This window comes from Drosophila serrata, unplaced genomic scaffold, assembly GCF_035046125.1.
Source record: "Drosophila serrata isolate PLE 108 unplaced genomic scaffold, ASM3504612v1 contig_184, whole genome shotgun sequence".
Classification (NCBI taxonomy): domain Eukaryota; kingdom Metazoa; phylum Arthropoda; class Insecta; order Diptera; family Drosophilidae; genus Drosophila; species Drosophila serrata.
The window spans coordinates 5,736,155-5,749,147 of NW_028257082.1; the positions used below are offsets into that span (position 1 = coordinate 5,736,155).

A 12,993-nucleotide genomic window follows, 5' to 3' on the forward strand; every position below is an offset into this window, starting at 1 on the left:
TTTTGTTAAGAAATTAGCAAATAAAGATATATTTAACATTAACTATACCAACAATACACGAATGCCAAAAAGCCAATGATTGCCAAAGACTGCATTTAAAATCGTAATAAAGAACAAAAAATTTGAAGAAAAATTCCGACAAAATGTAAATTGTTAAAAATGTCATCCTTACTTTTCCAATTTTGCATTCATTTTTTTGTTTTTGTAGTACAAAATAAGTGAATTTCTCCGACAAATGACTCTAGCAACAGCATTATTATTAAATGCTCTCAACGTTGCAACAGTGTTGTTTAACTCTTTGTCAACACTTAAACAGAGTCGTTACGTCTACAGTGTTGTATAATTGAATGCTGTAAATGTCACAATGGAATCCTTATGTATAAATCCTCCATCCTGTTATCCAACCCTTATGCAACATTTGTCGCTAAACGCTGTTCAACACAGATGAATTATTCAAATTGAATTCTTGTACCACTCACTCACTGTTCGAATTGTTAAATACTATATATATATTTTCTTTTTTTTTTGTGCCATCTTTTCAACGATTGCACAAATCATTAACTTTGCTTATTTTCCTTTTGTCTTTTCAGGTAAGTCGCTGTTTTCTATACCCGAAAATGTTGTTATGCTTGAGAGCCGTAAGTACATTTGAAACTAGAGCACATTTCAAACACGAGCACACACCACACACCACACACCACACACCACACACCACACACCACACACCACACTTATACCTTACACTTAAACCTCTACACACACCCCTCACCCACACTACAAACACAAACAAACAAAACAAATACACACACGTACATCAACATTTGCTGATCGAATCAATCATACGTCCTGTGGGCCCTGGGGAGTGGGAGTTTTTGTGATGAAATGTAAACGGTGAAATTAATTTCCCATTGAAAAAAGCGGAAACGGGGGTGGCTGAAGGGGGTTGCAAAAGTTCAATTACAAAATAAAACAATGCATCTGGGCAAAAATGCAAAGATCAAAAGATGCTAGCGCCAAAAAAAATTTCCATCTCTATGCGAAATTTATTTTCTGCCATTAATCAATTTCGCTGCTGTTCGGTTCGGTTCGGTTCGATTTGGTTCTTATTCCAAGTTTTCCTGGCCAGCGAAATGCAATTTACATTTTTATTTTTCCTTATTTTGTCTTCCATGAATTTTCAATTGCATTTTCCTTGGCGCTTTTCTTTGTTTATATCTGAGCTCCATTAACATTTCTATAACGACGACGTTGCTGCGTAGCCGTCGTCCAAGATTTTCACGTTTCTCCTTTGGCAGTCATTTATATATAATTTTTTTTGTTCTTAGTTTTCCATTTGTTGCGGGCCATTTGCATAATTTTCAATGTCCGCAATTTTCATTCAAAATGTGAAATTGTCTTGGCTTTAGACATTTATCCCGCTGTATTCATATACAGTCTTTAAGCCTTTAAAAAGGGTGTAAAGGAAACATTTAAATTGTTAAATACACACCGCTGTAAATTTAATCCAGATAATTGTTGCATTTAAAATATTTGCTAGTCACTTAATGTTATGGCTCATTTTCTTAATCGTCCAATGCCTCCTCCGCTGTCATAAAAATATGAATATTTGTTTCGCTCAAGATGAGCAAGCCGTACAAATTTGCACCATAATTAAAATAAATGCTTTCAATGGCCAATAATTGCCAAATAAATTAATTTTAATTGCAAAAAGCCAGCGGGTGGCGGCAAGGCGGCATAAAATCAGCTAAAAATATATTTCAAAGTGGCCAAAATTAAAGTCTATAGAGAAAGTAAAGCGGCGCAGTGGTCCATCGTATGCTCTCTGAATTTTCCTCTCTTTCTCTGGCTTTTTATTTTTAAATGTTTTGCTTTTTGAGACTGCCCAATGCGAGCAGTGCCACGCCCACTGTTCGCACCACCACCACCACCGGCACCACCACCACTCGGTGGCGGGAGCAGCAGATGTCGCTTATTTGCAGGTGGGATGCCAAAGCCAAAGACGCTGGCAAAACACTTAAAAATACATAAAAATACCAATGGGGGGAAATGGAATGGGCTGGTGTGTGTGTTTGTGTTTTCGTGACATATTTATGGTGAGTGTGATGCTACCCAAGATTGTTTTCCATGGGATCAGCGGCCAAGTCACTCGAAGATTTATGTGGGCGTTCATTAAACGCACCACACATCCGTCCGTCCGTCCAATCACTTAGTTAATATGGCAAATGCCTCGGAATATTTGCATCTGATGGTGGCTTCCATCTCCAGGGTTGTTTATATTTACTCTGCTGCTGTTGTCCCAAAAAAATAATACACTTTCCTGCCTCATATCCTCCTTATAGTGGCTTAATTTTCTGGCATTATTGCCTTGAAGAGTGAGTGGGTGGCATTTTATTTGCCTTTTGGGTCTGATTGTTGTGGCTTACTTTCGCTGATTGACAGCGCATTTCCTTCGCTGTATGCGTGTGTTTGCTTGTCTTTTGGTCTTGGCCAATATTTACTTGCCTAATGCAGTTTTCCTCCTAATTGCGGCTTAGTAATTGCTTTGCTGCTGCGGCAACCGAAAATTAATTAAATTAACATTTCGCTGCTTTCCTGAACTGCTGTACTGTACCGAAATATTATATGGCATGGCAAATATATGTATATATAAATCCTTTTTGGTACTGTCAGGCCGTAAATCTTGTGGTTTCAACCCAGACCATAACTCGGCCAAAAAAGAGACATCTTCCCACAATAAATTCATGGTGAAATCCAATAATTTCGCTTGGAGAGGCAGATGATGATGATCATCATCAGCAGCGGCAACATGTACAACAATAACCGGCAACAACCGCAGGCCGCCTGTCCAAAAATATAAATTGTGTTGCTCGCATTTTATGGTAATTCAATAAATTGAAAATGACAAATTGTGTCATGTTGCGGTCACTGAATTGGCAGACCAGAAAAGCCTCCAAAAAAACCCCTTGCCAGGGATAATTAAATCTATGTTTGGGCATCAATAAAAGTTGCAAATGGTTTTTAAAGTCGCTGCCAGGACGAAGCACCGCACCGACTGATGCTCTCTCTCTGCGTCTCTGTGTCTCTGTGCTCTATGTCTCTGTGCATGGCACATCAATCAATCAAGGACGATCAATCAAATCGTTGTCAACAGCGGCGCACGCAGCTAACGATGAGTTCGATGTTGCCGCTGGCTGCTGTCGCTAGATGGCGTGTCGAACAAGAACAATGTCGTCGCCGGGTGAACTTTCCTCCTTAACTACACATCCACCCACTTCCTGGGGAAATATCCTGGCTGGGCTCCTACCCCCTAACGAGCGCTAATGGACACCAGTCCGCCAGGAAACTATTGAGCCGAAATTGCAAAAGAGGAGGATATGGTAACTTTGCCACTCCACGCAATATTGCGTCGATTATCTTCAATCAAAAGCTAGTGATTGATGACTGCGACGACTGGCTGGACGTTCGGCTATATCCGGTGGTGCCATAAGGGTGTATTTTAAATTTTCCCCCCACCGAACCGTCCAGCCATTCATCAGCGTCGGTATTAAACCTTAAGCTTTATTGTTTGCCATTTTGATTATTCTTGCAATTGATTCATGCGAAGGTGCTACAGTCCCATTTATGCGAGTACATTTGCATTTAAATTATGCTTTATAGTATAACAAAGTTTCCTTTCGCTTCAATTATAGCTAATTTTCTTTCTTATGAACCATGAAGATCGACCATCCATCCGCCCCGTTGACAGCAGTTGCTTAATTTATGCAGGACGCAATAGCGGCTGCTGCTGCTATACATCTTTCTCCCCCAACTTTTTTGTACCCGCCGTAATAATTTGTAATTAATTTAGCAGCTGGCCCGGCCCAACACAGCTTTAGGGAGCACGAAATAATATTTAAAAAAGCAACAAAAAAAGTACGTAAAGTGGCAGCAACTTTTGGTGTAATTTTCCAAAGCAATTAATTGGACATTTTGCTAATGCGTCCGCCACTTGCACCTTTTTGCCCTCTATCCGTCTTTCGCTTAGAGAGAATCGTGCAATTTGCCAAATTACAATATCTAAAAATGTGTCCCCCAGCTGCACATCGCACATAGAGTACACAGCACTTTGCCATGGCTCCATTTGTTATATTTTTATGGCATTATCGATTTTCGCTTTTCCACTGCTGATAACTTTTTCGTTTTTTTTCGGGGGCGGGAAAACTGAAACTAAACTTTATCAAAGCAAAAACTAAGTAACGTAAACGAATTTGTTATTAGAGAGAAAGCGTTGCTGCGCAATTCAAAGACTGGCGGGGGGGTGGAGGATAGTTTGGTTTTCGGGTATGAAATATCATAAATGCAGGGGTCATATATTTACACATCGAGCAGGCGAGCTCCATTAACTTGGAAAAACGCTTCAAAATGTCGCCTGCAACCGCCACCCACAGAGTCAATACATCAACCACAACAAACAAGAGCAATCACACGGGGGGGAAGTATGTATGAGCAGGAGGAAAGGGAGGTGATAGGTACAAGGTTGGCCAATAAAGTTTTTCCAATGTGTAGTGGTGCTCCTCGAAGCCAGCTTATGTCGCATTGAGTACCCTCGCCTCTTGAAATGTCATTGAATGTATTTTTAATACCCATTACTTGGGGCAGTAGGGATATTCTTAGTTCATGTACTAGTTTTCTACATTTTCCTTAGCTTCTAGCCCTAGAAAGTATGCTATATTTTCACGAAACTAAAAGGATATTTCATAGTCTATATAAAATAATATTTGCTGGGCTTGACCCTTCGCTGCAGCTGTGCCAAAGTCCGAATAGAGTTATTCAAGGAGCTCATGGGCCAAGAACACTCCAGCCGATAAGTGGGCCGACGAGTGGGTGTGACAGTGCGGACACTGATTGCACATGTGTTTGCATGCCATTAAAGCGACTGCGGGGGACCCCCAATGTTTACCAATGCGATAATTAGGCGAAACCCAGGCCAGGAAACGAGGCCAAAAGAGGCCAAACTAAAGGCCAAGCCGTGCCAATTTGCCATGTACACACACTCGGTTGTGTGCATGTGTGTGTGATTATGAATTATATTGTAAATCCCCACAAGCAGGGTTGGTCGCTATCGCTCCTGTGAAAGCCACCCAACTTGAATGCCATTTTGCTGCTTCTAATTATGTTATCCTCAATGTCCTTGCGTTTGCGTATTTGCTCGCGTTTCGTTGTTGTTTGCAAGACACAAACCGCGGCGAGCAAACAAACGAACAAACAGCAATTACATGCGTTCATATTATTCAAATCTGCCGTAAATGTAATTAAGCTCTGGAGAGTTTAGGCGTAAATTTATTTCCGCGCTCCAAGTTGTCGTTGTCGTAAAAAAATCCGCAATCCTTTTTCCAACCCCATTTCCCACTGCCTTGCCTGTTGGCTTTGCTTATCGGTACTAATTTCTTTGGAAGAATGGAGGCCTGCGTATCGCATATAAATTGGCTCATTGCCGTGGGTCCTTGTCCTCGTCGTCCTCGTCCTGGTCTCTGCGCTTCTTGATTTCTTTTTGATAAGTCCCTCCACCATTTCCGCACCATTCGAATTCAGTTAAAGGATTAAATCCGTGCGGCAAACGGTTCTATATATATTTTTTCTGTATTTTTTGGGGGGCCACATTAAAAACCAATCAGGCGCATTGTCACATAATCAACCCCCGCTGAGCATCGGAGTTTTTCCAGAGCTTACATGCGACAGCGCACAGTGTGCTTACTCGCTTGCTTTTCCACACAATCTTTTCTCCGCTCTACAATGATGATTATTTTTTATAAGCTCTAGCTCGTCTCCTTGGCTGTGGCTCTCTTCTGGGGTTCATCGTCGTTTGGCGCTATCATGTCACACACACAGGGGGACAACTCTTTGCCAGCATAATAGTTTTGCTTATGAAAACAAATTCAATTTCGAAGCTGCTTATGGAAATGTTTATGCAAGACGTGAGCGCAAACTGTGCGCAGTGCGGGGGAAAATTAATGTCACATGACGGAGCGAGAGCACGAGAATCGGGGCGAGGGAAAAATCAGATGGGTGGAAATTCTGGGCGTGGCAGTGGATGCAACCAGATAAACGGGACAGTAGCAGCAGCAGCATCACGACTCTTGGCATATTTTCCAAAGTACAGTTGAGTTCGTTCTCCTAAAGTTGACTCGTAACAAATTGAAAATCATTGAACGCCTGGGGAAAGGGGATGCCACTGCCAGCTGAAAAATATTGTAGCATACATTTAAGCAAATTGCAATTAAGGTGAACGAGCTGAGAACGACAACAACGACGATGACGATGGGTAACCGGAGAGGGAATACATTTTGTTTGTTTGCCAGCCATTACCTTGTTCATTGGACCGACTCTCTCGTATCCAATTCCTCCTCTTCCCTGCTGACAAAGTGTGCCAATACGCCACAAAGTATGCAACAATTTGCAGCATAAATACTTTGTGTTCCTGCAACCGCCCTCGCATCCATATGGGCGGCGTGCTTTTATTTGTCTAGCTTTCGGTGCACACCACCACCAGCCCCAAGCCACCATCCCACGCAGAGGCTGAGTTTTAATGGATTTCTGGGCCGCACGCTTTGTGGTTTGCCTCGACGGTTGAAGTGCGTTCTTTGTTGCACATCCTTGCAATTTTTCACTACTATTTTCCCCGTTGGAACTGTTGCAACAATACTACATATTAAATTTCCATCTATATGTTTAGTCCACTAACCAATTTGTGAGGTGGCACAAAACTTTTCCCTAATTGCACGAGCCAACAAAGCACTTAATCGCGACACACGTGTCGTATACGTAATCCGCACAGCAAACATTTTCTGTATGCAAATGACTGCGGTTACTTTGGTACACACACCACACACACACACATACACACACACAGTAACTTAAAGCTCCATAAAAACGGAAACTAAACTCCAACTTCCGCCCAAACCCTAGACCTTACCGAACAGCACATAATCTAAAATAATTTGTGCGCGCTGAAAATTTACACCTGCTCAATTTTCCAGCGCTCCTTTTCGACGCCTTTGCGTGTGAAGCATTTTCCAGCAATTGCATGCAACAATTCCCTCGAATGCTTAAACATTTTAGGCACGCTTCCGACGACGCGTCCAGCCGGGGGGCGTGAATTTTCTTTGCTTTTCCACTAGTTTTTGGGAGTGGGACGAAGCTAAGACTCTTGGGCAGCTGCTTCTTGGCCGGCATCACGCATACGCCCCGTGTTGTTGCGGGAAATCAGCAAGGGCCGTGAATTTCAATTAAAGACCGAAGCAGCGGGAGCACTCGAAATGAATAACTATGTTTTCCGTTGCCCAGAGTGTGTGTGTGTGACTCCGGGCCACAGTTTATTCCGAATTGTTATTGACTGTAGGTTATATATCGAGGGCGGCGTAACCCAAACATTTTCGTTTCGCAAACCGCTCGAAGGATTATTTACTTATGACCAAGTTGGGGTGAATTGAAACGTGCCTAGCCAAGTTTTGGCAACTTGGCCGAATGCTTTAAAGTTTGCACGTAAATTCGAAACGGATTAAGGGCTTGTGAAAAATTGCATCAATTTGTGTTGTTTGCATGGGGCGCGGAAAAAACAGCAGGCAAACAGAGCCAGCATAAAAATGCCAGGTTTTTTTCCAAACACACACACCTACTTGTTTTCGCACCAACTCCGCTTCGGTGTGTGTTGGATTTTTATGCAAATATTTTGTCAGGTAGCCCCAAAGTCCAAAATAAACTAGCCATGACGAGGACGACTCCCTGATGCGCAGCCACAGCTAGCAGGGATTCGGTTCGGGGATCCCGGGGATCCTGTGCTGCTTTGGCTTTGCCTTAGCCTCGACGTGGTGCAACTAAATCAAATCAAAACAAAAACAGCTCCGCAATGGCAACTCGGGCAGCCATTTTGGCATAACAAGCGCCATGCAAATTGAGTTCCTGACGTGACTCCGTCACACTTGCCACACTTGTGTGCGGCAACTTTGCGAGTGATTAGGTTAGTGTGTGTTTGCCCAAGAAACTCTCACACTCTCTCTTCTGGGCTGACACTTTTAAAGTTAATTAAATGCCTGCCTTGGCGACATTTTGACAGTTTTCTGCCTTTAATTGCAAGACGTCGACTGATTTTTTTTGTTTTTGGGGGATCCCATAACCAGAAGCTGTCGTCGCATGGAAACGGGCTAATACCAATACGAGTGGGAGCCACACAATGCAACCGCCATAAACCAAAACACAAAATGGAGGCCAGAACAGCGCAGACCAATTTCGGGGGCTCTATGCCGGCGAATTGCTAGTATCGTGCTAGTTCTCTTTTTTCTGCGCCTGCCAAAAATTCAATTAACTTACATGCCAAACCACAGCCGGCATAAAAGAGGCACCACTACCATCATCGCCATCGCCATTGCCATTCCCATTGCTCTGGCACCGCCCTCTTTCATTGCCTTGATCCGGCAAAACCGCAGCCAAAAATGTCAGAACGCTTGGTCCTTTCGGGATGTCTGTGAGCCGGGTTCTCGTGGTTTCCGTTTTCGGTTTTTGGGGTTTTGATATTAGAAGAGAGAGGACTGAACGGGTTTTCATTTTGGGTATTGCCTTACTTCCTCCTGCTCATTCTTCACATGCAATAACAACAATAACAATTTATATTTTTGCTTAGCTTTAAGTTTAAGTTAAAAACGAAACCCCCAAATAATTGGCACAACTAAAAAAGAACATATTTTTACCTTTTTTTTTTTTGTTTCTTTTCATTTATGATTTGCTATCGCTTATTGTTGTTGTTGCATGCTTTAAATAACAAACAAACACAAAATATGCACAGTTACACCACAACATCAACAACAACACCACCACCAACAACAACAACAACATGTACCCCAACAACAACAACATCACCAACAACAACAACATCACCATCAACTAGTTGCCCCAGCTCAATCGCACAATCTTTGTCAATTTAAAGAGCCACCGCTATTGGGACCAGGCGCCGCCTTCCCGCCATTCGGAGCACCCGAATATCATACCACCACACCGGAGAACTGGAAGGGTGCCGCCATCCATCCCACCGGGCTGATGAAGGAGCCAGCCGGAGTTGTGCCCGGACGCAATGCTCCGGTGGCCTTCACACCACAGGGCCAGGCTCAGGTAAGTATTTGTAGTAAGGGAGTGTAAGGGAGTCTGCTGCTCAGTTGTAATTGTTATTTGTCCACAATTTCTGATCCAAGACTTTCCGCCTTGCTCTCCTGGCCAAGACAGAATTTTAATTAACTCTCCTTTTGTCCTCCTACCTTCCCTCCTGTTGCGGTTCTACTTGCTGATCCTATCAGGGTGCCGTCATGATGGTGTATGGCCTGGACCACGACACTTCCAACACGGATAAGCTCTTCAATTTGGTTTGCCTGTACGGCAACGTGGCAAGGGTAAGTTTGACCTCAACCAATTTAAATACTATTTAAAAATGGGAAAACCAAAAGATAAACAATATTCGATTTCATTTTGGTAAAAGCCGAAATATGGATGTAATTAAATATTTGACAACTGTCAATTGCAAGGCATTAAATCCGAAAAATATGCCCAGATTTATGGTTGATAAATTCCAAAGAATTTAAATTGAGCAAATTATATTATTTATGAGTGAAAATGCGAGTTCGTAAATTTAAACTGTCAGTTGCATTTCCCCGAAACGGAGTTTATTAACTGGAAATTGCTGAAAATTAAATGGTTTTAATTATTTGAATTCCACGAAATTGCAAAATATTTGGCAAATGGGCTAGAATTCCCAGAAAAATCTTGATAAATACGGAAAAATAATTGGTCTAATCAATTTCTATTCAAAAATTCCAGAGATTTTACACCTTTTTACAAATTTCTACTTCACCAATATCCAAAAATATTTATCTCTTGGTCTCGTATCTTTCAAGAATTCCTAGAAAAGCTTTTATAGGAAATGTAAACCTTTTATTTCCTATGACCAACTGGGACACTATTATGTATTTTTTAAAGCAAACTAAAGTTAGGATCCTTTTTAAATGCTCCTTAAACTCCCTGCACTTGAGGGAACACACTTGCCATTATCATGCGGCCAAACCCTTTGCTTATGACCTTTTCGATTGTAAAAAGAAAAGCGAAGAAAGAAATATCCTCAACGTGCACTTAGCCAGAAAGCTGACGAAAAAAATAGAAAGAAAAGGAAGCCAGGGGAAAAAAAAAGAAAGGAAAATACGCATTTCATTGCCGCCGTTTTGCTTGGTCGTCAGCACTTTGCGGCAAAATATCGGCAGCGAGGAGAGAAAAAAAAGGTGTTTTTGAGTGGGAAATGCCAACCGCAAGAGCACTTTGTGTCTCTGTGTGTGCCATTTGTAAATGCGCAAATAAAACGAAAGGCAATAAAAGGACGAGGCCAGACCGAGAACCAGACCCAGCCAGGACACGGACACACCAAAAGTCCGTACTCGTAGTAGGCCAGAAACACATTTAGATAAAGCGTTTTAGATTAATATCCAGCCTTTCGCCGCCATGTGGGGACGATGCCTCGGGACAGCAATCAGTGCAGCGTCATCAGCTTTATCTATAGGGGCGTGGCACCACCACCACCTCCTCCTTTTGAGGTCCTCCTCCAGCTCTTCCAGCTCCTCTTTATCCCTCTAACAATGGCAAAACGATTGGCACAAGTCGCTTGTAAATCAAAACACGATGACGACCAAAAAAGAATCCATTAAAAAGCTGTGGCGAATGGCAATTCCGAATATGTGCTCATTGTTGGTCGAAAGGAAAGGAAACAGCTCGCTTGGGGAGCATTTAGCGTAGTGGTGCTGCAGCTATCTAAGCTGGCCAGAAATAAAACCACCTAGAAAAGCAGAGAGAAAGAACGGAAAACCCCGGAAAAATCGTCCCTCGAACAATGAGCTTGTGGGTAGAGCGCCGCGTTACCCACCACCGCTAACATCAAAGTCAAATGCTAAAAACTTCTTTGGCGTGTGCCAGAGCTTTCACTTTATTGCTACTATGATTCCGCCCCCGCCATCCCACTCTTCACATGTGTCCTGTGTGTGTGTGTCCTTTGACAATTGCGCTCACCAAGGACAACGTGGAGGAGGAGGGTTCACTTCTCGCTCCCTGGCATGTTTTGTTTAGTTTATGTCTGTGATAAAGCGAGTCAAGGCGACTGGAGACCACACAAACCACTTTCACTGCACACTGAAGTACTAGCCGGGGAGCTAAAGAGGTTAGGAGTGGTAGTAAAAAGGAGTATCCCAGAGAAAGAGAGAGGGGTTATTCAATTTTTCAAAGGAGTCATATATCGCTTAGAAATTTTCACTGTGCCCCATATACGAAAGGAAATCCTGCAGAAATGCCAAGCAAATCATTTTAATGTTTAACTCTCCTTTTAAGTCTTGTAGAAGTTGTAGAATTGAGTTTGAATAAATACCTAGTTTTTGGTAAGGATTTAACTCAATAATTTAACTAACCTTTGGCTTATTTTATTCCAGCCAATACACCCTTATTCGGTCATTACTATTATTTCTATTTCCTACTTTCTTTCTTTTTTTGGGTAGGGGAAAGAGAAAAAAGGGATGGATGGCACGATAATTCAAGGCGCGGCGGCCATTTAGTTCAGTTTCTTTCTGGGGGGGCGCTGGGTCTGACACTTGCAATGGCGGGTAAAGGATGGCCAGTGGGCGGAATTTATTGCAAACTTCCTGTCCGAGACGGAAACTACTCATTAGCCATTAAAAATGATTATGCGCAAACATTATTCACTGGCCAAGCCGCAAAACGCCGCACACATTTCTCCAGTTCCCCGGCTTAAAGTCACCCCTCACTTAGTTTTTAGCCCCAACTCAATTTCTCTCTCTCTTTCCTCTGGCCAAGTTTTTTTCCCCCATCGCACACACACATACATATATGTTATAGCATCCTTCTTCGGGTCGCTGCGCCTGTCGCTATGCAACTGTAAGTGAGTGAGTTCTCAGGGCGAAAAAGCCAGGACTGTGTGTGTGCCTCATTATAAAGTCGATGGTTTTGCACACTGATGTGCGATGTGCGATATGCGATGCGTGATGCGTGGGCGGGTTTGTTTGGATGTATCTGCGAGTTTATGGGCCGACATGTTTGAATTGCGAATGAGAAATTGATGGCCACTCAATCAAAGTGCCGTTGCATGGGCTTCCTTGCCAGCCTCCTCTTTTTTTCAATGGCCGCTGCTCCCCTTGTATAGATGAGTGTTAATGGGATTCCCATGGGGCACCATTCGGGATCGTGTCTTCCCTAAATTATGGATAAACGAAGGAAGCTCTCCCACTTCCAGAGGCGGAAATACAAAGTATTCGATTTCAATAAGCCCACGGACAGGCCCAAATAGGGTTCGGCTGGAAGGAATTTGATTAACCTGCCGAAAAATGTTGTGCTAGCTGAAATTTCAAGCTAGCCCCGGCAAGCTGTCAAATATTTCCGGACTTTCCAGCACCCCAAGGGAAATTCGATTGAATTGTTTGCATTTTGCGATTTGTAATTTGCACCGATACACTCTCTACAACACTCACACCAAAAAGAAAAGCAGTTTCCTTTCGTCCTTCCGCTTGAACGAAGCAATCTGGTTAATTATTTCTGGAGCCAGGGTGATGAAGTCATCAGCAAATTGATTTTCAGGTTAAATAGCATGACAAAAATAGGCCAGAAGAGAGAGCAGGGACCTTCTTTGGCAGAGGTTACGAAAAAAACAGGCAACAAATGAAGAGTGTGTCTTTAAAAGGCCAACAAAATACACGCACTCAATTAAATACGCATTAAAAAAACATTTGTATACAATGTGGGGTGGAAATCAGGTTTGGAAAATTGTGGAGAATTGTGTGAGTGAGGATGGAGGGAAGAGGGTGTACCGAGCTGATGGGGAGCATAGGTCAGCCATTGGAGCTGAGCGCGTGAGCAATTAAATCAAATGGCAGAGCAGACACCATGCCACATTGCACAACAAAGCAAAAGAGGGTCGCATTTTAA

At 42.8% G+C, this 12,993-nt stretch overlaps 2 protein-coding genes across 41 annotated transcripts in view; one reads left to right on the forward strand and one right to left on the reverse strand.

The window, feature by feature from the left end:
• sm (heterogeneous nuclear ribonucleoprotein L) overlaps positions 1-12,993 on the forward strand; it is a 128,302-nt gene that overhangs the window by 96,946 nt on the left and 18,363 nt on the right. For 19 of the 37 annotated variants that reach the window (XM_020946250.2, XM_086828359.1, XM_086828367.1 and 16 more), the window contains 3 exons: positions 591-638; positions 8,960-9,141; positions 9,324-9,416. In XM_020946250.2, the coding sequence (XP_020801909.2) occupies positions 591-638; positions 8,960-9,141; positions 9,324-9,416 (323 nt within the window). Of the gene's footprint in view, positions 1-590; positions 639-8,818; positions 9,142-9,323; positions 9,417-12,993 lie in introns of all 37 variants that reach the window. The other 18 variants (XM_086828375.1, XM_086828364.1, XM_086828373.1 and 15 more) reach the window with 2 other exon arrangements.
• TTLL6A (Tubulin tyrosine ligase-like 6A) overlaps positions 1-12,993 on the reverse strand; it is a 133,564-nt gene that overhangs the window by 87,952 nt on the left and 32,619 nt on the right. The gene's annotated exons all lie outside the window — the stretch shown is intronic.